At 52.0% G+C, this 22,737-nt stretch overlaps 10 protein-coding genes across 10 annotated transcripts; 3 read left to right on the top strand and 7 right to left on the bottom strand.

Annotated features, from left to right (window-relative positions):
* Positions 1-542: 542 nt before the first annotated feature.
* BDV37DRAFT_293616 (uncharacterized protein) lies at positions 543-2,410 on the top strand (the record flags this gene model as incomplete). The annotated part of the gene is made up of 1 exon (XM_032089458.1): positions 543-2,410. One exon carries the CDS (start codon positions 543-545, stop codon positions 1,974-1,976), a length of 1,434 nt encoding a protein of 477 aa, XP_031942261.1. The 3' UTR covers positions 1,977-2,410.
* On the bottom strand, positions 1,927-4,485 carry BDV37DRAFT_293614 (major facilitator superfamily domain-containing protein). The gene is made up of 5 exons (XM_032089457.1): positions 4,018-4,485; positions 3,884-3,957; positions 3,763-3,833; positions 2,504-3,701; positions 1,927-2,443 (listed from the first exon to the last, which is right to left on the bottom strand). The coding sequence occupies exons 1-5, from the start codon at positions 4,076-4,078 to the stop codon at positions 2,198-2,200; spliced, it is 1,650 nt and encodes a 549-aa protein (XP_031942260.1). The 5' UTR covers positions 4,079-4,485; the 3' UTR covers positions 1,927-2,197.
* A 2,464-nt stretch (positions 4,486-6,949) lies between these two features.
* Positions 6,950-8,122, top strand: BDV37DRAFT_282469 (EF-hand domain-containing protein; the record flags this gene model as incomplete). The annotated part of the gene is made up of 5 exons (XM_032087061.1): positions 6,950-7,039; positions 7,703-7,756; positions 7,812-7,827; positions 7,886-8,011; positions 8,079-8,122. The coding sequence occupies 5 exons, from the start codon at positions 6,950-6,952 to the stop codon at positions 8,120-8,122; spliced, it is 330 nt and encodes a 109-aa protein (XP_031942259.1).
* A 360-nt stretch (positions 8,123-8,482) lies between these two features.
* Positions 8,483-10,328, bottom strand: BDV37DRAFT_103830 (uncharacterized protein). Its single transcript, XM_032078231.1, has 4 exons — positions 9,855-10,328; positions 9,729-9,785; positions 9,453-9,666; positions 8,483-9,389 (listed from the first exon to the last, which is right to left on the bottom strand). Exons 1-4 carry the CDS (start codon positions 10,215-10,217, stop codon positions 8,611-8,613), a joined length of 1,413 nt encoding a protein of 470 aa, XP_031942258.1. The 5' UTR covers positions 10,218-10,328; the 3' UTR covers positions 8,483-8,610.
* Positions 10,329-11,894: 1,566 nt separating this feature from the next.
* BDV37DRAFT_271140 (oxidoreductase) lies at positions 11,895-13,002 on the top strand (the record flags this gene model as incomplete). The annotated part of the gene is made up of 2 exons (XM_032084678.1): positions 11,895-12,187; positions 12,240-13,002. The coding sequence occupies 2 exons, from the start codon at positions 11,895-11,897 to the stop codon at positions 13,000-13,002; spliced, it is 1,056 nt and encodes a 351-aa protein (XP_031942257.1).
* A 100-nt stretch (positions 13,003-13,102) lies between these two features.
* BDV37DRAFT_103837 (thioesterase-like superfamily-domain-containing protein) lies at positions 13,103-14,593 on the bottom strand. The gene is made up of 3 exons (XM_032078232.1): positions 14,310-14,593; positions 13,997-14,237; positions 13,103-13,921 (listed from the first exon to the last, which is right to left on the bottom strand). Exons 1-3 carry the CDS (start codon positions 14,422-14,424, stop codon positions 13,204-13,206), a joined length of 1,074 nt encoding a protein of 357 aa, XP_031942256.1. The 5' UTR covers positions 14,425-14,593; the 3' UTR covers positions 13,103-13,203.
* A 599-nt stretch (positions 14,594-15,192) lies between these two features.
* On the bottom strand, positions 15,193-16,221 carry BDV37DRAFT_282465 (uncharacterized protein; the record flags this gene model as incomplete). Its single annotated transcript, XM_032087060.1, has 3 exons — positions 15,193-15,207; positions 15,267-15,732; positions 15,785-16,221. The coding sequence occupies 3 exons, from the start codon at positions 16,219-16,221 to the stop codon at positions 15,193-15,195; spliced, it is 918 nt and encodes a 305-aa protein (XP_031942255.1).
* A 343-nt stretch (positions 16,222-16,564) lies between these two features.
* Positions 16,565-18,038, bottom strand: BDV37DRAFT_282464 (acyl-CoA dehydrogenase family protein; the record flags this gene model as incomplete). The annotated part of the gene is made up of 3 exons (XM_032087059.1): positions 16,565-16,738; positions 16,796-17,769; positions 17,852-18,038. The coding sequence occupies 3 exons, from the start codon at positions 18,036-18,038 to the stop codon at positions 16,565-16,567; spliced, it is 1,335 nt and encodes a 444-aa protein (XP_031942254.1).
* Positions 18,039-18,152: 114 nt separating this feature from the next.
* BDV37DRAFT_293610 (phosphotransferase family protein) lies at positions 18,153-19,712 on the bottom strand (the record flags this gene model as incomplete). Its single annotated transcript, XM_032089456.1, has 3 exons — positions 18,153-19,174; positions 19,226-19,521; positions 19,614-19,712. 3 exons carry the CDS (start codon positions 19,710-19,712, stop codon positions 18,478-18,480), a joined length of 1,092 nt encoding a protein of 363 aa, XP_031942253.1. The 3' UTR covers positions 18,153-18,477.
* Positions 19,713-20,091: 379 nt separating this feature from the next.
* On the bottom strand, positions 20,092-21,652 carry BDV37DRAFT_282462 (putative endoglycoceramidase; the record flags this gene model as incomplete). The annotated part of the gene is made up of 2 exons (XM_032087058.1): positions 20,092-21,120; positions 21,176-21,652. The coding sequence occupies 2 exons, from the start codon at positions 21,650-21,652 to the stop codon at positions 20,092-20,094; spliced, it is 1,506 nt and encodes a 501-aa protein (XP_031942252.1).
* Positions 21,653-22,737: the final 1,085 nt, after the last annotated feature.

The following is a 22,737-nucleotide window of genomic DNA, read 5'->3' as shown; positions in this document are numbered from 1 at the left end:
TATAGATATCTTGATACCCTTTTTCAAACGATATCAAGTATGAAGAGTCAAATTACCTAAACAGAATTAGATATGTATGGTTTTAGGTTAAACCTCTGAAGAATAAAACCCAAACTCACCCGGCCGATCAACCCTACAACTGATTAGTTGACTGACCGAAAAGGATATTCTAACCAGGCAGCTCTAGTTAGATTCAGCGATGCGTCTGGAGAAGGCAAGTGTAAGCACTAGGGCAGACTACTTAGGAGGCTCTGATTTCCTTATTAGTTTACCTTCCCCAGATTCCCCGCAATATGGGGTGGAAATCCCCCACATCCAAGAAAAACCCCGAAAAGCGGAAGTCGGAACCGTCGAGGTAGTCTTATAACCAAAATATAAAGCCCGGCTGAGCTTGCGAGATGGGGTGCTGTATGGTTGAACCCTGAGCTCACTTATATTGACTGCACTGTTCAGATGCATAGAATGCAGTTTTTCATCCGCCGCCTGTTCGCGGTCGGCCTGTTACTCACGGCCGCCCACGCATATGCGACCAGCAGGATGGGATGCTGCGCACCGTCATCACGACTGATATGGAGCAGGACGACCTCGCCTCGCTCATCCGGTACCTACTCTACACCAATGAACTCGATACACAGGGCATCATCTACAGCTCCAGCCGCTTTCACTGGGCCGGTGACGGCAATGGCACGAAGTTCTTCTTGCCCGACCGCGAGTATACCTCCCCACAGTGGACATGGCGCTGGACGGGGACGCGGACTATCCAAGATAAAGTCGTCCCAGCATATGCAGAAATCTTCCCAAATCTGCTGAACCATGATCCATTCTACCCGACACCTGACGAGCTGTTGTCCAAAGTCAAGATCGGCAATATCGAGTTCGAGGGCGAAATGGATCATGACTCGGATGGTTCTAATCTCATCCGTGCGCTACTGCTCAACGAAGATCCACGACCGCTCTACTTGCAAGCATGGGGTGGCACCAACACCATCGCCCGTGCGTTGAAGTCAATCGAGGAGCAGTACTCGGGCTCTCAGCAGTGGACGCAGACCAAGGACATCGTCTCCCGGAGAGCTGTCATCATGGCGAGCGGGTTTCAGGACGAAACATATGCGAACTACATCTCCGTTAACTGGCCACAGATCCGCGTGGAGCAGTTGGGGGCCGGATACAGTACGTGGGGCTACAACTGTAATAAGGGCCAGGGCAACGTCCGTGGCTTACCAGACGCCCGCATATACTTTACCGGTGACTGGACTCAGGCGAACATCGAAACAGGACCATACGGGAGGCTCTACCGTTCCTGGCTCGACGGCCAGTCCATGCCAGGGGACCCGATGGACACTTTCGGGGATCGAAATACGGCGAACTTGTCAAGTTTTTGTAAGCCATTGGGTCCGTATGCCTTCCTGTCCGAGGGTGACAACGTGGCCTTTAACCCCTTACTTACAACCGGCATTCATGACCCGGCCAACCCAAGTCTCGGTGGTTGGGGCGGCCGAGCCAAGCAGAACAGCACCTCCCCGAACTTGTGGGAGTTGGTTGAAAGCGAGAAGAATAGGACCGGGGCGGAGCTGAATAGCTACACAACGGACCGCTGGGCTGCGGCCGTGCAGAACGACTTTGCGGCTCGTATGCAGTGGACGCTGACACCGAAATATCAAGAGGCCAACCACGCACCCTCGGTGCAGATCCTGAACGGAACCACCGTCCAAGCACATCCTGGGGCCACTGTAACGCTGGCTGGTGCGGTTAGCGATCCAGACGGCAGCACCGTCACCACCTCCTGGTGGCAGTACTTCGAAGAAGGCACATACCCGGGCAGTGTGACTGTGACTGAGTCCGGTAACCATCGGGCGGATGTAACGATCCCAGATGATGCCCAAACTGGCCAAAATATTTCGATCATTCTGCAAGGCACGGATGATGGGACATTCCCACTGACCCGCTATGGCCGCATTTTTATTCATGTCATATAACCGAGTGAACTTGCAGTGGTATGTCGCTACAAACTCTGGTATTGATCAAAGAAGATAGGAAAGCTGCAGGCCTTTCTGTGTATATTCACGTGCGCAGCAATAATTGCTGAAGCAATAATTGCTGAGTACACTACAATAATTACCACTATCCTTCACTGATTCTCAGGTCTCATTAGCACTATCCCTTGGTAGCTGCATCAGCACAGAATGTACATATATAACTACTCGCGGAGGTCGATCTGCTTCCCGGCAAAATACCGATATCTTCTCGCGCCCAGAACCCGAAGTTTCTTCCCGTACATCATAAGCAAAGCATTGCCAAGAAGTATGACGGTTAAAATCACACTGAATGTAATGTAAAAGCCCGTCAAACCGGAGCTAGCAATCCAGGGAGCCAAAGCAAAGACAAAGATGGTCGAGATGAGGTTGCGGACAAAGGTAACACCGACGAGAGAGCCCGCCACGATCTATCCAAGTAAATCTGTGAGCAGTCGAAGCACGGAGATGTGATTGGGATTGCAACTTACGTCGGTGTAGGCATCCGTCAGATACGTGAGAGCGACGCTACTGGGTGGTGTTGAGCCAAAGGAGGCCAGCCCGAGGCCTACCGCTGGCACTGGCCACGGAAGCCCCTTATCTAAACCGATTCCAAACATGATCAGTCCCGCCGGTACAAAGGGAGTAAATGCCAAGGAGAGCCATAGGCGCATCTCCGGCTCATAAATCCCATTGTTTCGCCGCGCGAGAAGGAGAATTAGTTTGTCACTTAAGGGCCCTGCGAGGAGAATTCCCAAGGACGTGCCGATGAATGAGGGGAGACCCATCAGGCCAATCTGCGCGGCAGTGAAATTATAAGGGGGAAGAGTCATCCACGATGAAAGCGTTGTGACGGTGACCGTCACCGCGGCCGTCATCGCGCCATACACCACAGCCATAAAGAATATGGCTGGAATGGTGAAAAGCATGACAAAGGGCTCGTAGCTATAACGTGCGAAGTTGGCCAGGGAGCTTGGTGAGATTGTCCACAAGGCAAGCCTCTGCAGATAGGTCTTCTTTGGAATCGAAGGGTCGATCCAGTGCTCCAGCTCTGCTTCCATTCGCATTTTGTTATCTTCCTGTGGATTCTCCTCATCCCTTGTTACATTTTCTTGATGTTCAAAACTCTCCTTTCCGTCTTGGGCCTTCACTGGTGACAGGGACGGAGGAACCTCCTCAGTAGGGGTCGCAACAAACTTTGTTTCTTCATAGAAAAATAGAAAAGCGACCAGCCCGGCACCGAATAGGATCACCATCCACCACCAGACCCATCGCCAGCCCTGTGAGTCCACGATGTACCCGCCGGCCAATGGAGACAGGCTAGTTCCGACGGTCATGACCCAGACGTAGATGCCATTCATCAAACCTCTCTGGTGGACAAAATAGATATCTGCGACCGTCATCTGCACCAGCACCTCTGCCAACGCGCCGACGACGCAGCTCAGGATATTGACCACCATTAAGTCCGCGACGTTCATCATCCGTGCCGTCCACACGCTGATAGCGCATTGGAAGGCAGTGCTGAAGACGTATACCGGCCGTCGACCGTATTTCAGGGCGAAGGGGATGATAATGACGCTTCCGATGCAGAGCGCTCCACATCCTGCTGCGTAGCTGTCATTCAGGATCTCGAAGCTGAACCCGAGCTCGGCGTTGACAGGGCCCCAGGTGACCGTCGCCACATCGATTCTGGGTGAGGTGTGACTCGTGAGACAGGCAGAAACATGTGGCAGGAAAGAATAGGACCTACAATGCAAAAACCATCATCACATAGTAGGAAACTAGGGAAAAGTTGAGGTGCTTGCGCCATGTGGGCCAATTCTCTTGTATATCAGCGGGGCTTCCTGGCCTTCGCGGATGCTCACACTCACCAGCGGATCGTTGGGGTCATGACTGGGTTTTGGTTGTAGGATAACGTTCGAACTGCGGTCGGACTCGGACGCCACTGTCATGCGTAACATTCAGCAAAACGGCCATCAATGGTAAATATGGGGTTCGCCTATACCTTCGATGCGAACCGTGCCAGGTGGCCATGCTGGGTCAATATTCCCGTTTTCAGATGTCATTGCGATTGTTTTGACGACTCCACGTTCTAGGACAGTGCAAGTCAAAAGGATTAATGTTCTTTACCAGCTCTGCTCATGGCGGCCTCAGCATCTTATAGGGGTAGTCCATGGAAACTCTGCGCACCCGCCTATATGACATTCCAGGCCATGGTACTGTGTTCTTGCGACATCGGTTACGCTCCGAGCAGGGATAAGCTACTTGATACGGCGATCTCTGGGGTTCCCCACTAGTAATGCGGGGGTGGAGCCGCCTGGTTAGAGCTGGAAGGGATAGTTGGAGCGACAGTCCAATGGCGTCAATTTGCGCCAGGTACCGTCCGTGCTGGAGGGCCGTGCGAGGAAACCTTGCCGATGCGATCTGGCGAGCCACGCCGTATTCATGACCCACAAGCTAGAGGGTCGACAGGGACATGACCTCACCGTTAGTCTAGAGGGCTGTAGCTGTTCTGGGGAATTGTTACGATCCATGACTCTCTGGCAATGGTAGTAAGACGTGTTTCGTCGAATGTGATCATAGCAACGAAATCACTCGTGCAATTCACAATTGTATGGCCTTCTCCCTAACGTCTTGGACACCGTTATCGGCCTCTCTCGTTCTATCGTTCTCTGCTCCTTCGGGCGAAGGCCAACGCGCAGAGTTTCCACCGTAGAGCTAGCCAGAACGAGTCAACATGCTCTGTCGCTGAGGGCTTAACCGGTAACTAAACAGAGTCGGCACAAACAACTCGCCGCCGAGGTTCCCGGGACAGTATCCTAGTAGTAACATTGAAACTAAATACCGAGGAACTGACTGTTCCTCCTCTCCTTCATCAAGGATTAATCTATCATTGCGCGTCAATATCTCTCCCCATACCAGATCAATCATACGACAATTCAGTTAGAGCGGAAATTTCCGACATGACTGCCATGGTCCATGGAACAACATTTGTGGCGTCCATAACTTTGGTGGATGTCAACTGAGCCTACCGCCGCACCGTACGAGATTTGAACCATCTCATTATCCGATCTACCAACGTTCATATCAACTCGATATTCGATCAAGCCTTGGACTATGCCCCCGTCACCATTAAGGCAGGCAACAACGAGAGCATTTGCATAGCCCTCATAGGCAGCGTCTGGATGAGTGTGTGATTAACCAACAGACCTAACCAGTGCTATTCTGCTGCCAACTTCTCGGTAGCTATGCCAAGCTGTTGGAGTGGATCTCATTCAGTTCCATTCAGATATGAGCCACAGCTGCCATACATCGTGATCTCTTATTAGCGACTGCCGACACTTGGATTGAATCGCATGGTCCCGAAAAGGGGCTTTCAACATGAGGAGAAACTGTTCAAATACCCAAACCCTTTATCCGTCTGCTACAACACGATCACGACCATACAAACCCCTTTCAACGCCACCTGATCATATCTACTTCTGCACGCGGAACGAGAAACTGCAGGACCCAAGGGATCAGTATTCTGTCCGTCCTGAGATCTATACATAACAGACCACGGAGTGGTCAATTCGTTCCACAGTCAAGTGGCACCTGTATTCTCAAGTTCTGCAATCTTCAGCATTTAGATCGTCCTTCCGTACGATGGAAACCTACCATTGAGATCCTCATTTGAATATGAATTAACCTCTATTGGTGACACAGCTACCAGGTCAAAGCCTTCGAGCCAAATTCTTGATTTTCAAGCTCCAATTACCTCCAATCCCAGACGAGTGGATATGCACCGCGATATTGCCCCCAGAGGCTTTATGTCTCTAAGAGAGAGATCAACAGCTGTCCTGTAACAGCCAATGGCCCTCGCACTTCCGAGTTTACTAATATTGGTCCAAGACTTCAGAGTGCTCAGCTCGATACGCGACAAGGTGGTCTTCACGGTCAAAGCGGAGTTGAGTCCAATCTCATTTACGTCAAGGGAAAACCAGTGTTCGACAGATGATGGCCAACATGTGGGAGATACAGTGGCTGGTGCAGCGTCGACATTGACACTCATGGTTCGTCCATGCGACCATAATCATTTGACTTCGGTATACCCAGTGACTGCGTTGAACGCAGCAATGGGTGTACCTGTCCCGATTCAAAAATTCAATCAGGCGATAGCCCTCCCCCTTTAGATATATTTCCTTGGTAATGGCGGAAGAAGTGTAGATGGAATAGACCCAGAGCCACTGATGCAATGTTTGGTCGTGATAGGGGATACATTTGATGATGTTGGGTTCCGGACGAATGGGTCGATCCCCGAGGTCTCAAGAGCCGCCGGAGTGTTGTAGTTGGAAATGACCCGCTGTTTAGCTTTCAAAGAAGCCATTTACAGAAGGGTCTGCCGGATCCGAGCTTTGACCTGGGGAAGTTGGTGCAGAATGGTTGTGGTTGGGGCGGAGTGTCTCAATAGTTACGACAGGTAGACCTGAGTTCGTGTAGGTGAGAATCTGCCTCACCCTATCCAGATTAAGCCATGTGATCTTATCAATCAGAATGGCTCTGTACCGAGGGCCATCTGGAAAAGGATGCTTGTTCTTGGCTTCGTGGAGTACTCTGCAATCAGCTCTGGGATGTTCGATCAGCGACCTTGTTCTAGATCAGGTTCCGTATCTCCCGTGCTCTCATCTAGTAAGTATAACCAGCATCGTTTTACCGAGTATTTTCCATGTTTCCAGTACACCTTATTCGATATACAGAATGGGTAAATCTACCGATGGACTACCTGTTCGCAGAACTTGATGAGCGTGTGCCATAGAGATACTAGCATTCGACCCAATGAGCCACTGAGGCTGACGCGGACCCTACGCATCCGCAAATCCATTATTCGAGGAGCCCAGCGGCGTGAAAGGCGCAATATTAGGTCACACATTCGATGGAGAGTAGCAGTATGGAAAGCCATGCGTGACTGTGTGGCTGACATCAAGAGAATAACTCAACTTCGCTGGTCCCAGAAGCAAGTTCCAGGCAACCCCACATGCCTTGCGCATGTAAGTGCCCTCGTCGGAAAGGATCATCGTACAACCAACAACATCTCGACTTGTAGCCAAAACGCCGAAAGCCTTGGGAATATGAAGCTTGAGGCTGCCCTCGGAGAGTCAATCGCAGCTGTGTAAAGCTGTAGGCGCAGTTTCAGATCGAGGTCATCAGTGAATCTTTTCAATCATTGCGCACGGTAGTCGATATACAAGTCTGTGGCAGTAAAGTAGAGATCGTGGTCAATTTGTATTGCAAATTCATCATCACCTGTTAATGTGCTGGCCTCTCCGACAATCTACAATAGATTTGGATTCAAACTGCAACCTCGACGTCTCTTGGATTATTCCAGGAGGGGAGACGATTAGCATGTTTGCTTGGTGCCACATCATTCTGCACCGTGCATGCCGCGCTACATCAGGCAGAAACGAGGTCATATGCGTGTGTCATTAGTCGGAGCAGTGGTTGGTCTATCACATATTCAAGCAAATCAGACCCTATTTAGTCTATTGGCCTGGCTATTTAATCTGCCTCGTCGCGCAAAGTCAAGTTAGATCCTGTTGCAACCTCCCAATTCTATAAAGTGAAGCACCACACATTGAACAAACGAGAAAATGGCGAGTTGCGTACCACAAGTTCGATCTCCAGATCTTTTGCTAACCTTCCCTGTATGATAGCCTGCCTACTCACGCGAGGAGATCGCTAAATGGAAGGAGGAGTTCCAGAAGCTGGTGAGTGCATGCGATCGATCTGTACAAGCTCTGCTAATGTCAGTAAACATCATAGAACAAGGACTATGATGGTAAGTCCGTTACTCCGTGAACTACGGCCTGGAATATCTCACGCATTCTATCGGCTAGGTTATATCGACCCTTATGAGCTCATTGGTATTGCAAACGAAAAGGGTCTAGGCATGACCGACGAAGAGGCTGTAGCATGGGTCAAAAAGCTGGACTTTAACGGCGATGGCAGAGTTTCATTCGGCGGTATGTTACCTCCCACCTGCACGTCCATCCAGCAACAAATCTCGCTCATGCTTACTCAAACGAACAGAATTCCTCGCAGAATTTGGTAAGAGGAACGAGAGCAGCAGCTAGGCACACATTAAGAGGGAGGATCAAGGAACTGGGCTTGATATCGAATATCATTTCCGATACTAGGTTTCTAGGCGAGCCTATTTTTTACCTAGAGTCTAGCGCTCGAGTTACATCACTCTCTCAGGGTACTTGTAGCATCCTGACATAATTTACTTGCAGTTTCAAGTGTTATACTATCGGCGGAGGCGTGGCCAAGTATCAGCTGTCTACTAATCATCAAGGCGAAAGCAGTGCCATGCGCTGCCTGGTTATCATTTTCGTAGTTCGTAGATCCGATAGTGGCCTTATACACTAATACGTGCAGGATCGAGAGTACACTCCGGAATCCATGTACAGTAGGACAGATTTGATGTCCTTGTATGACTTTGTTATCTGGAGATGATAGCAGTATATTCACGCCTCATGCCCTACTGTGACAACGCTCTTCCTGGAGACAACGGAAATCCGAAAGCATTTTATTGTTTGAAGAATGGTGAAATACTAGTTCGTCAATCTGCCACAATGCCACGCTCTGTTCGTTGAATGTTATCTGAGTCTGACTCTGAATCTTCCAATTCCTCTGGTTCAGTCGGCTCAGGCTCTGCTCTCAGTCCTTGCTCGATTGCAAGCGCCTCGGAATGACTCATATTCCTACATTCGACAGCACGTCTCAGTATCTCGGTGTGCAGGTGGTCATCAAGGGGCGGTTTGGTGCCCTTTGCCGAGTGGGCCATAATACGAAGACCATCGAGAAGAAGGTCCGACGGGCCAATGTGGTCCCAGTCTACCTCCTGGATCTCTTGGCCCTCCTGATCGTCCGTAGTTTCTTCGGTGGCCATGAGCTGTCGGGGGCTGCCTCGCCAGTTCGGGTCTATATAACCATTCATGGAGTCGGCACTGCCGATGACCATTTCAATCCATGTCAGAGCCCAGCCGCCATTCTTCGCCCACTCCGTGAAGCCCTCCGGGTCAGTGATGGCCAGCCATGCCACCGAGAATCCCGCCGATAACAGGGGCCCTACGCCCGGCACAAGACCCAACCCCGCGGAGACCACGTTCTCGATGAGGTTGAGCAGAAACGAATTTCGGGGCGGCACCGGCTTCCAGATTACATCCACGGCGAAATTCGCGTTGATGAAATTAATGAAGTCAAAACTCAGATTGGGGCGCACTTGTGGCGTTAAATGCCCCGTCGCGATGTCACCGATTTCTCGTATGACAATGAGCTTTTCTCTCCAGATATTCGTCACTCGTAGCCTTGGTGTTAGGGCCAGCAGCTTGATGCATTCTTCAACAACCACCTCGTGAGTATATTTCATCAGGTCCGGCGGACATCCCCAGGTGCACTTACCTTGCACGTTGATTCCTAGACTGTGGCCCCACGCAAAGCCTACTCCGAACTCCGGGGTGAACTCGTGACTAAGAAATCGGTTTATTCTGGGACGCCAAATGTCTCGCGCTGATTGATGGTAGAAGTTAATCTGGACGTAGGTGCAAAGCTGGGGAAAGTCCTGGTCGGCTTGCTGGGACAATGGAAAGTAGATGGCCCGAATGGGCGTGACGAGCTAGGGAGTACGGGGTAGGTTAGGTTCAATACACGTCGCTATTGTACTGAGCAATGGCTTACATCAATCCATATCCACTGTTCTTGTTCCGTCGGCAGAGGACAGGGATGCACCCGAACCTAGCCAGATCAGCCTCTACTCGCTACTCAACGTTGATGAATACTGTTCTAAGCGCTCCGAAAACTTACCTTCTGGGCCCCTCCGCGGTCACGATCCCTGAATTCGGCTGGGTTTCTCTCCAGTGGGATCTGGGCCCAGCGGCGGATATTGTTGTTGCTGCCGTAGCTCACAGGGAGATGGCTCCAAAATCCGAACCAGGTCCTGGGTACCCCGGATGGCCTCTCACGCAGGTACTGAGATCGAGGGCCGCGATGATTGGGCTCTGGAAGACCACGGACCTCTCGCGCCATGGCCTCATTGGTAACCCACTCAATGAGAAAATGAGAATAAAAATGGTTCGCATTCTCAGCATCGAAAAAGCCGAGATTGTTGCTAAACCGTAGGCTTGATCGCTGGAAGTACACTTCCCCTTCCGGATGTGCTGCTGCCATGGTGGATAGGGACCTTAAGAGACGATGTCAAATCGAAAGAGATGGGGAGCACAGGATGCCACATCGTCGAATTTATAAGAAATTCCGAGGTGGAAAAAGGTAAAGAGGAGGGGGGGAAGGGGGGATGAATATTGCCATCAACCTGCAATGTTCAGCTTGAGCAGGCAGGATGTTACCACCGCCATCACATCAGTCAATATATGCAATCGCAAGGTTTATGCGGCGGCTTGATTGGTTCTGACCTGCATTTGATCTCTGGCGAGCTGAACCCAAGTAATATATCTCAAGGAAGCACTGCAGTTCAGCAGCATCACACCTCAAGTGGGCGTAGTTGTGATTGGGGCCTGGCAATGCACCCTCCGTTGCTTTTATTAGGATGTATCGGCGATGGCGAGCCACAGAGAGCCATATCTATGCATTTGAACAGACTGGTGAGGCACCACCATGGTAAAGCTTCATAACAAACGAACACTGTATCAGCCCTTAGCCACGTTGAATCACAATCTGCATGGATAGTGGGGGGAGGAACACTTGGACAATTTACTCTGCATAGCACGACCACGTAAGTGACGCGACCATCCCCTCCTTTTCTGGGTTGTCGTTCTGATCCATCACGACCAACCGATGTGAAACACGAGCTCTGTCTTTCTACGGCTGTTTATACTCTCTTTCTTTGTGCGATACCTTTGAGAGAGGTACCTTTGCTCTTGGTCTTTCTGCGCGAGAAGGTGAACGGGTTTGGGAAGGAGTTGAGGGGATTAGGGCTGCTACAAGACGGATTAGCTCACTGGTTTCATGCCAAGCCGTTTTGCCTCCAGCTGCAAGTCTGCTCTAGACACTCATGAAGGTCCCAATGTGCATTACTAAAGACTCGTTCTCCGGTGGGGCAAAATGATAATATCCCACATCTCGTTGGTTTCTCGCTCGGGACTGTATGTAAATTAATTAGCGCCTGAGACCGCGTAACGCACCCACGTTACATCACGTACTCCATGTGGTCAGGGGAAACCCTCGAGTCGGGCAACTTGCATGACTCGGGCGGCTGGGGAAGAGTAGCGGATCAGGGTCGATCCCGTCTTCAACGGTGGGTACAGAGTAGTGTATTTAGTGTGTACGAGCTGCGCCAGGGTGTCATGATCGCAATCTCATAGGGTCAACATCCTAGGTAAGCGAGATGTGGCTAGATAAAGAATCGGATCAAACCTGGGCGGCAATTCGCGCTAATGGCAGTCTGCCTCTTTCTGCCTGGCCTTGTTTCGGAGGCATGTGTCAGTGCAGCTTGGTGGAATGGCCCCGTCCCGTAGTAATTCAGCTCATTGGACTAATTCTGAGTACTAGAGGGCTGCATGGTACTTTCCTTGTTCCATATACCACCGTGCCACGCCATGACGTTGACAGCCACTCGCATCTTACCCCATCCCGAACGTGGCGCCAAGGCTTGGGGCTCTTTTTGTACTAAGAAACTAACCACATCTACGCAGCGTGAATGCGAATGGACGGTATAGACGAAAAGTGTGTCTTCCCCTCGTCAATGTCAGACTGTTACTTTGGGTGTAGTTGCCGTATTTTTTGTTGTGTAAGGAGCCTTGCTCTCTTTTACTCTATTCAGTCTATACTAATATATATATGTCGCGTAGTGCCGCATCTTTACTAGGTAGTATCAGTACCTCAACAGCAATGCCAACGCCCAAGCTTTTTGCGCAATGCCCACCTTTCCCTCCAGATCTGCCCGTGGTTCCCCTAACGAAAGTTTCTCTCTCAGCACTGGAGCGCAATTGTCCAGCAGAGGCACAGAAGCTGCTTTCAGCATGTCAAGAGTGGGGTTTCTTTCTGCTGGACATGAGAGGTTCGGACCAAGGAACTGCAATGATGCAGGACGCGGAAGAAATGTTTGATCTCACGGCCGACCTGTCGGAGATGGACTACGAAGCTCTGAACAGATACCACCACAAGCCACCCGATTTTACGCGGTATGGGCTGCTCCTGCTCCGTTTTATCATACCTTCCTAACAAGCAAATCAGGTATAAATCCCTTGGCACCACGAAGACAGAGCCCGGAAAATTCGACCACATCCACGTCTACTCTCTTGCCCAGGATGATGTGCTAGGGAATGATTCCTTGGAGAGCCAGCTCCCTCACCCAGAAACCATCACTCGCAAGAAGGTCCAGACCAGGGACTTTATATCTCGCAGCCACGCCGTGTTGCATCATGTTCTCACGAGCCTGGATACCGCCCTCGGCATCGCCCCCGGAACCCTGTCAGCGATGTGTCCGTCGACTGAGCCCTCTGGCACCCTCGTCCGTCTCATCTGGACCCCTCCCAGCACCGAGCAGCCCAATTACGGTCAAATCTCCTTTGGCGGTCACACCGATATGGGCATCATGACGCTACTCTTCAATGTCGCGGGGGGGCTCCAAGTCCTCCCCCCGGGCGCGGCCAATGTGCACGAGAACTGGCAGTTGATCCGCCCGGAGCCTGGCTGTGCAGTCGTCAATGTCGCGGATACCCTCGAGCAGTGGACTGGGGGGCTCCTGCGCAGCTCCCTTCATCGCGTCGTGACGGCCCCAGGGGCCCAGGCGATGGTCCCGCGGAGAAGTGTGGCGTATTTGCTGCGGCCGAGACAGGATGCGTCGTTGGCACGCTTTGTGGGGGGGATTGTGCCACCGTTGAAACCTGGGGAGCAAGATGAGACAAGGTCGGTCGATGAATGGAATGAGTGGAGGTCGAGGCAGATTATGAAGGGGCAGTTGAAGAATGAGCATAAGAGTCCAGGGGAGAATTGAGATCGTAGGTGGGCAAAGGATCCGGGATTTCAGCGACACAGGGGCGGGCATAGGTGGCTGCTGAGGAAATAGAAACATCGTATATAGGCTGGCACATAGAATTTGCGACGCAGACTATTCCATCTACAATTGAGGGTTTAGCCACCGTCACTATGTAACGAGTCACATCTGCAGCTGACACTGATAACCCCGACGGCAAGTTTACAACTTCTGCATCTTAGAAGCCGGAGGAATCAAGACCGCTGTCTGATGACTGATCGCAATCAAATTTATCTTCTCGTCAAACAACAAAACCTCCATATCCATCCGTCCATTCAGAATGCGCTTGCATTCGTTTCGCAGGTAAAGCCAGCGAACGCCCTCCGGAGGCAGCCGTGGCTTGATCTCCGTGGACAACATCAACGAGACATTGACCATTCTGGCCTTGAGTCTCTTCGAGCCGTCATCCTCCAGTGCTCTCCAATCTTCTCGGCCTTCCTGGCGCGCGTTCTGCTGCTGTTCGGCAAACTCGAGCGTGGCCGCTATGCTTCCGGTCGATGGCTTGCCTTCTATGGGCGGGAAAAGGTTTTCTTGGACTGGAAGCGGCATATCCACGATGAATTGAATCATCTCATTGGTCCAGCGCGCGTAGGTATCGGTTCCTGTCCCTTTCCGGACCAGCGAGCCCTGTGGGTGGCAATCCCAGCCCGGTTCAATCCATTCCTCGATGAAAGTGGCTTCGCCCCGTGGGGTCCTTGGGATGAAGGCCTTGGCGTAGGAATGGCCCCGTCGGAACCCATCGGGGTAGAAGGCGCAGTGGTAGGAGATCCAGTCGGGATGGCTGTCGGTCGCGAGTTTCGTCAGGTCTATGGGTTTGGGCTGCGGTGAGGGACGCCAGCCAGTTTGAAGCGTTACGCCTTCGATTGAAAAATCGGTGATTCTGACAACCCCGCCACTCTTGTCAGTGCTCTCTCTTTGTTCCATTTAATGCCACCATATGCAGGCGTCTACTCACACCAGATCCGCCGAAGTCGTCAACTTCTCACCCTGGAATGACTCGACGCGCAGGGTAGACCATCCCTTGCCAACACTGACCTCCCGCAAAGTCATTGTCATCAGCTTGGTAGGGAACACGGGCCGATAGAACTGCACCACCGCTGAGCGAAGATCCACCTGATGCTGCATCTTCGGATGGTGGCGGGCATAGTGGAGGGCATATTTGGCCATTGCACAGGCGATATAGCCTCCAATCGTCACTGTCACCGAGCCCGACGAGTCAGTTCACTCTCAAAAACAAAGGTCCTGGAGGAGGCAGGATGTCTGAATACCATTGCCGATGCCAATGTCCGAGGGGAGCTGCAGCGTGGTTGAGGGGCCGGTGGACAGCGGAAAGTCCAAGGCTTGGGACAGACTCGTGGGAGAAGACGGAGCCATGATGGACATCCAAGTAGAGGTTTTGCTCTGAGCTGTAACACAACGAATACGTCGCAGGTCCTGAATATATCCGAGCGAGGAAACGGGAACAGCAAAAGGAAAAGAAAAGAAAAGGAAAAGATAAAGGAAAAATGGGGGTCGGAGTTCAAAGACCGAAGGAATGAAGCAACAAAGAAACATCCCTGCCAGACCCTGGTCTAGCGTACGAAGCCGCGTGATTACTCCGGCGATGGAGAATCCCGCGGAACGACCCGGCGCGTACCGAAAGTCTTGCGCCCGAAAGCCCTCCGTGTCCATCACCGTACTCTGGACGGGTCGGCCGTCAAGAGACCCTTTCGTGGCTCCATATCACGATCCACGATGCCCACAATTGTGTTGAGTTGTCTGAAGCCGTGGCTCATGCTGCAGGGCTTGCTCAGGAAGATAATCTAGGCCATTGATCGAAAGCCAGAGTGTGTACCCTTTGCCTTCCATCACAACTCATCTTAGAGCTCTGTGGTATGCAAGCATTCGATCCCAACACCGAATAGACTCCAGAAATACTCTGGTTGCAATCGCGAGTCGTCTTGCTAATGCAGCGTGCACATGAACCAGTACAAAATATATCGTGGAGTCTCTTCAGCACTCGTTTTGAATGCTTGAGAGGGATTGCGCGCCATCTAATTTCCACTGGACAGCTGGGTAAGGCGCTCGCCGGTTTGTCCAACTTGTCAGTCAATTCGGCGGGAATGATTGCGGTATATACATAGAGAATGCGGGATGGTAGCCAATCAAATGTCAGAACCTGGGCCTCTGCCATGGACCTGTCAGTCGGAATGGAGATAGGGCGTCGCCTGGATCGCAGTACATACCTTGAAGGAACTTGCTGCATGCGGTGTCGATATCCCCACGTCAAGATAGGGCATGGGATTCTCTGCATTGACCTGTGTACCCCCGCAGTTGGCATATCCATTTACTTGAGCTTCTAGGGTCTCGGGGTTATTCATGGGGATTACTTCGCTCCCCTGTTTCTTTTGCCGTGCTTGCTGCATCCGTCGCTGTTCTTGGGCCAACGCCATTGAAATCGCCACTACATATGGATCTTCCACCTTTCTTTGTGACTCAAGCCAGCGTAACCTTTTCTGTTTAATATTGCTAACAGGGACATTTCGGAGGGGATCGCATCGTGGTATATCCACATAGTCACTGCGAAGACGTTTGATGGGGTCGAAGCTGATGTAGGCGAGAGTTGGAGAAATGGAATCTCCCGTGAAAAGATTATCTGTGCGAAGCTGTACCGCGTGGCGGCCATGGGAGTATAATGATAGGCATTTTGATCTATACTCTTGTCAGAAGTCATCAACGTAGGGGGATAGGGACTATATCTCACGGCAAAGGAAAGTTGTTGAAGGATTCAAGGATTGTCTCGAGGGCCAACTTCGGGACCGCCAGGGACGTGGGTCGGCACAGCCGAGTTGCTGCAAGAATAGCGTCTTTGGATTTCACATCCACCGCCCTATTTTGTGTAATATCACCAGGCATGCGGCGCCATACATTGCCGGGGTCGCGGCGGGACTTGGGCTTCGGTGAGGCTGTGCATGACGATTGTCCGCAACTGTCTTCTGCTTCTAGCGGACGGAAGTAACACTGTAACAATCGCAGGTGGTCCGCAACCCAGGCTATTGGTCGGACATACAAGCGTGTCCTGGAATGGGTCTGAAGAATAGCCCGAATAGACACTGCTCCAGGTCGCCGTGTTTGCGGCTCTCGAAGTTCCTCTTGCGCTTTACGTTGAGACCCCAGAGCGGATAATTCTAGGGCGGGCATGATTTAAACAAAGGAGAGTACATCCACACAAGTGTCTCACGATGATAGGAGCCGTTGTTCGCGTGTCCACCATTGCCGTTATTGACGTTGTTGACGCGTTGCCCTCGTTGCAAGTCTCGTGATGAGTTGGCCCCAGGCACCAACCAGAAGTCACTTTGCGATGCATTTGATCCTTCAGCGTCCGGTGTGGCAATGCATCCCTTCACCGCGCCTCTGGTGTCTTCCATTGACAATGTTTGCCTATTCGTGACCAATCAGGATAAGAGGGGATATTCTATCAATCGTGGATACTGGATGGGTTGATTCGTGGAGGGTACACTCAGATACATGAACTGAAGGTTATCTACAGCTTTGTCTTTCCTTTTCCACGCCCAGCCTCTCCCTTAAATCCAAACAAATACGCTGCGACCTTGCGGATCTGGATTTCCTCTGCACCTTCCGTGATACGATAGCGGCGGAAATGTCGATAGATGTGTTCGAAGGGATAGTGGCGCGAGTACCCATCACCACCATGAATCTATCCAGTCAGCCTCACCATGAATCAAGCAAGAAACCAGAGAAGGAGAAGCAATACCTGAATCGCTTGATCGGCGGCCTGGCAACACAACCGATTCGCCCAGAAATTACACATGGCCACTTTATCACTCAACTGCCTCTCGATGGCGATCCACGCATGATCCGTTGACTCAGCCACCACGCGATCCATGTCCCAGCTCGTCTTCAGAATCAACAACCGCAACATCTCCACCTGTGTCATGAGCTCGACAACCGGAAACTGCACCGCCTGGTGATCTGCCAACTTCTTTCCCTCCCCCCAGATGGTCCGACTGCGTGCGCGCTCAATGGCACGTTCGAGACAAAACTTGGCCGCTCCGCACGAGCTCGCCGCCTGTCGGATGCGGTTCTCATGCACAAAGGTCTGCGCAATCGCCAACCCTTGGTCGACGACCCCGAGAACCGCCGACTCAGGCACGCAGACCTCGTTCAGAGTCACTGTCGCGTGGTCTGTGGGCATATTGAACGTCCACTCATAGCTCGCAATCTCCACCCCTGCTGTCTCCCGGGGAACCAGGAAGGCCGTGATGCCCTTCGCCGATCCATCCCGGCCAGACGTCCTCGCGAAGATGATCATATGGGTGCAGTGGTGCGCGCCCGTCTGCCACTTCTTTGCGCCATTGATTTTGAACCCGCCCGGAACACGCGTCGCCGTCGTCGACATGAAGGTCGCGTCGCTGCCGTGGTCGGGCTCGGTGAGGCCGAAGGTGGTGCGGAATTCTCCGCGAAGTCGCGCGGGGATGAGGGTACGTTTTTGCTCTGCGGTGCCGAAGTGGTGAAGCATGAGGACATCCGGGAAATTTCCAATGATGCTGTGTTCGTTCTGCAGGTCATTGGCGAGCCCTAGACCCCCGCCGTACGTGGGGTGTGAGGCCATGTGGAAGCGCGTGGCGGACATCCATAGGTTGGTATCTGGGTGGCCTTGTCCACCGTAGATTGTGGGGAGAGCAAAGCGGAAGAACCCGGCTTCGTCCGCGAGATGGCGGGCTTTGCCTGGTGTTTTTGTTAGCATCGTACTCTTGTTGAAGGTGACCGAGCTGAAGACCGGCATTGGTAGGGCTGGGAAGGGATGTACCTAGTAAATCCTCCCACTCTTGGGATGGAAGGCCACCTTGAGCCCAATCCGTCCGGGCATACTCGCGTCGATGATCAAAAAAACGGTTGTTGTCTCCGGAGTGTTGGAGAGGAAGGATGGTCGAGCTGATGAACTTGTCAAGGGAGTCAAGGTGGGCGACTAAGGGGGCAGGCAGATCAAAATTCATGGCTGTCCAAGGGTTATTTCTTATCACGTTTCCTGTCTATATTGTGTTAAGGCGGATGGAAGTTTCGTAACCATAATAGTTCGTTATAGCTGTGCTTGATGGATACCCACATCTACCCCAGATTCCGCTCCGCACGGTGTGGTTCAACCCCGCAGCCCTACCTCGGTCCCGCTCGGCTTCACTTGAATTGGGCCAAGTCTGTTAATTTTCTAATAGAAGTATGAATGACTTGGTGACAAAACTACGGTTCATCCAGCGTGTTAGGATACGAAGGTCGGTTCGAATTCGTCTCCGTTTATGGCTGCTGTGTTGGATGTGTCTATTGGGGATTCGAGTAAATCCTTGAACTATTGGGCCGCTAGCTACGCGGAAGCATGCTTGTATATAAAACAAACCACTCTCGCTTTATTAGGAGTATAGAACGCTTGAGCAGTGGTATTTACAGCTTTTGCTCTCGGATGTAACTCTCGCGCAGCTTACTGACCGTTTCCCACATTATCTGCGCTCTTGATTCAAGGCTGTCTGCCCATTCTTTCGCCCCGGGGCTCTTGGATTGGCCTGTCACGTATCGTGCTGTTATTCCTTGTGCGATGACACAACCTCGGAAATGAGCGAATGCAATACCCCAGTTGAGGTCCGGCTTTGCCTTGTATCCTGATTCATGATACCACCTCAGACACTGATGGAGATTAGGAAGACCTGGTATAGAATTCCTAGTTTGGTCACGGAGTACTGGCGCACCCGGTCCAGATTCTTGGAAAATCGGGGACAGAAGGTTAACAATATCCGATAAAGGGTGCCCGATGGTTGCCATCTCCCAGTCTAACACCCCGATTACCTTTGGCTCTGTTTTGTGAAAGACGATGTTATCGATCTTGAAGTCCCCGTGGACGATGGTGGAGCGATCTTTAGGCTGATTCGTCTTGAAAAAACTCGCAATTTCCCCCAGGTGTGGAAGGTCGCCAATGGGTATATTCGTTTCGACATTCACTGCCCTTGACTGGCTCTTGGCTATTGCTGTAAAAGTTCGAATCTGGCGATCATAGAAGTTATTATGCTTACCCAATCCCCCTAAGCCGACCGCATTATAGTCGAGGGTATGCAGCTTGACCAGAGTTCTCACTGCATCCCGCCACCTACTTCCGGTCAGCCTGTGGCACAAGGTCATATGAATATTGGAGCTTTACATCTCCTGGCGTTGTTCAGCGGTCACTCCGGGCATGTACGGATCTGTGATAAATCGGCCGTCCAAGAACTCCATAATGTAGAACGCAGTGCCGATTACCGTCGGATCTTCGCATAAAAGATAGGCTTTGGGCACTGGAACCTCGGTCTTCTCAAGGGCGTGCAGGATCCGATATTCGCGCTCTACCTGGTGGGCCGTTTTGGAAATGATCTCGCCTGGTGGCTTCTTTCGAAGTACATATCGTCGGGATTTCGCATCTGTGAGTAGGTACGTTGGATTGGACTGGCCAAATCCAAACTAAAGCCCACAAAAACGATAAAAAAGAATATTTAACTCCTGTTCATCCTCTTTGACGGCGGTATAGCATAGTCCGGGGGTAAATTAGGTACCTGCTTCAGATCCAGCGGTGGCGTTATTTCCAGGTTGTGTTGCCCAATATAGTTTTCTAGGGCACCCAGGTCAATGGGCTGTCTGACGGGACCGGCCATCATGCCCTTCGCGATCTGTATTACTCGTGACTAGATCCCCGATGCTCTGCGGTGCGTATATAAACTTATATTAACCCCGCTTGGCGCCCTCGGCTAGCAGGAATTACCCCGCATTGGTGCTAATCCCCTCGGGCGTGGAGATACTGGCCGTGGTTGACCTTCCCGCACGGCCTCGGATGGAACCCTGGGTCAGGGTGTCACTTAGCCCTCCAAAGCTTCGTGAATAGAAACGACTTAGTAACTAAGGAATTCTCTTGCACAGGAAGATCCCAGCAAAGGAGCATCGCTGCAGTCAAGATATACACATTATATTTGGACGCTAAACCTAACTACCGTATTGTGAGTACTTAGGTTTCCTACAGGCAAACTATGGATGATGTTATTTACGGGTCACTGTGACAGAGATCTCGGTAGCATCCTTGACACTGTCCGATGTGAACAACGCCAAGGTACGCTTGTCAACTTCGTACTGGACCAAGCTACCCTCGGGCGAGAACTGGACGCTGTATCCATTGGGGAACGTAGATGGGGGCAGGATGATTTCGGTGGGCGCATCGATATTGGGATCAGACGTGAACTTCAGCTGCAAGGTGGCTGAACTCTCAGAAAAGCTGAAGCTCTTTGGGGTGCCCGCGACAGCAGCCGGGTATGCACGGCTGTAGTGCGTGGCCAGCTCAGGGTGTGGCTGACCAGACGTGCCATCGTACAGATTTTCGTACGCCCAGCCGATCCAGGAAACCATCTTTTCATCGGTCGCGGACATGGCGTCTGCGAGGTCCTGCATTTGCTTATCGTCGCCCATCCAGAACGTGAGCTCGGTCAGCACACCGGTCGTCCGAAGGCGCTCGTTGTCCTTGCGGCGGTTGTCGAGCGTGTTGGAGATCGAGCCCATCTGCGGCGGGCTGTAGTAGTGGAATGAGTGCACCGACTTGGAGCCGTCGCCGAGAGGGACGTCATTGAAGCCTGACAACACGTCGAGGGTGGCGCCTTCGAACCAGATGAGCGTGTCATTGTCGACCGTACGGATCTGCTTGGTTGCGCGGTTCCAGAGCCCTTCCAAGACCTTGTGGTCGGCCACCCCAGGCACCAGCAGTGTCGGATCGGCCCAGGTGTCGCCCACCCACGGCTCATTGAGCAGGTTATACCCGACGATATTGGTCGTCTGCACATACTCGGACGCCAGCTTCTTCCAGTACGCCGCGAACGCATCGCCCAGCCCGTCATAATTGTTGTATAGCCGCCCAAATGCATTGCCTATCGCAACCGATGTGTAGCTCAAAGCCCAATCCACAGTGCCGCACAGCGACTCCGGTGTGGGAAAGCCACGATCATCCACAGGGAACGGCGTTGTCTTGAGGGGATACGGATACATCTTCCCGCTCAAGACCCAGTCCTTCTGCACAAACCACTACCAAGCCGTGTCAGCATCAACCCCAGCCAATTTGCTCCCTACGGCTACTTACGTCCGGTGCACCGTTGCCACAAAGTTGCCGCGCCAGGCAGTCCTGATGCACATCCACCAAGACATAAAGACCATGGTCCTCGGCCATCTTGGTCTGCTGCTTCATGATATCCAGGAAGGTCTGGTTGTACTCGCCACGCACAGGCTCTGCACCAGCCCAGCTGTGGCCCAAGCGCACAATATTCAGACCCAGGTCATGCAAGTTTTGGACATCTTGCTCGCCGAAGGAGGAGACGCCAGGCACCCACTCCAAGGGCCGATGCCATGGGGGCTCCTTCATCACTACATTGGTTCCGTGGAAGAACCGCGTACGGCCGAATTCGTCCACAATTTGATGCGTGTCTTGATTGACCTGCTTGATACGCGACATGCCTGGATGAGCCTTGTACCAGCCCTCGGCATCCTGAGCCAACACCCCCGTTGAAGGTGTGCCGACCACCGCGAACAGCGATACAAGAGAATTGCGAGAAAACAGCATTCCAATTGAGGGATTGACTCAATCCCGGGGGGTTATCAAAGAAAAGAGGAATGGGGTGGAGAGGGAGTGTCGATCCGGATCCAGGGTCTACAGAGAGGTTATATATCAATGGCCAGTTCCCCTTTTTGCATAACGTAAAGCAGGGTTACATTCCTTGTCAATCGCCTGAAGAACTAGACGGCGACCGGACCCACCAAACCACCCCGGCACTAGTATTGGGCCGTGGGGACACGTCGCTGGATTTAATGAGAAAAGCGGGTCCAGCTCGCTTATGAACCACCACATCGTAACAACAAGCACCTGAATGACGGCGGGAAGGTAACATTAACCACGGCCAAGGTGGGCCACCAGCACTGTGACTCCGCACCCTAGCGGCATGCCACACTTGCTTAAGGACGTCCACAGCGTCCACAGGTCTCGCGTAAGAAGCGAGGGCATCGGTGACTATCAGGGGTTGTATCTAGCTCTCTGTCACCTGCCTTTACTGTTCAGAAGGAATCGGGTAGCGTGAGTTTATACAATACCAACCTACCCCAGATGCCGTTTCTAGCGTCCGTCGCAGTGTGATTGGTTTTATCTCAGACCCCCGCATTGTTCTAGGAAGGCTATTAATTATACGCGATGAACTGCTTCAATCTTCCTTATAACAGATGGGTCACATGTGCTGCGTAGCGCGTAGGTAGTCTGGTGGATCTTGTTTGTTGGTCGTGCCACTTTTCATGCAATTATACGCCTTTCAAATGGACTCAAGTTTGTAATCCTTATCACCGGACCCTGCCACCTTGGAGAAGTCAGTACAGCAGATGGAGTGTTCCTTTCCTTTTTCCTTGGTTGGGAAAGGTCCAAAGAGTCAGGGCTACAAACGGCAGGAAAAGGGGTCACAACGATCGCCAGTGCCAAGTGTCCGATCAGAATACCTCGGCCATTGCTCAGCCATGAGTTGCAGCGCTCATTGCGCCATGGTCGCAAATCTGGACGGCCCCACTTGTGCCTGTACGCCGATCCTGATTCCAGAACAGAAAACCCCATCTTCGTCTATGCGCCGGGCAAGCAGGTGGGCCGAACCGTGCAGAATCCATTCTAAT

The sequence above is a fragment of the Aspergillus pseudonomiae genome, assembly GCF_009193645.1.
Source record: "Aspergillus pseudonomiae strain CBS 119388 unplaced genomic scaffold BDV37scaffold_27, whole genome shotgun sequence".
NCBI lineage: Eukaryota > Fungi > Ascomycota > Eurotiomycetes > Eurotiales > Aspergillaceae > Aspergillus > Aspergillus pseudonomiae.
The sequence above is the reverse complement of the archived record's forward strand: the minus strand, read 5'-3'. Positions and strand labels throughout refer to the sequence as shown.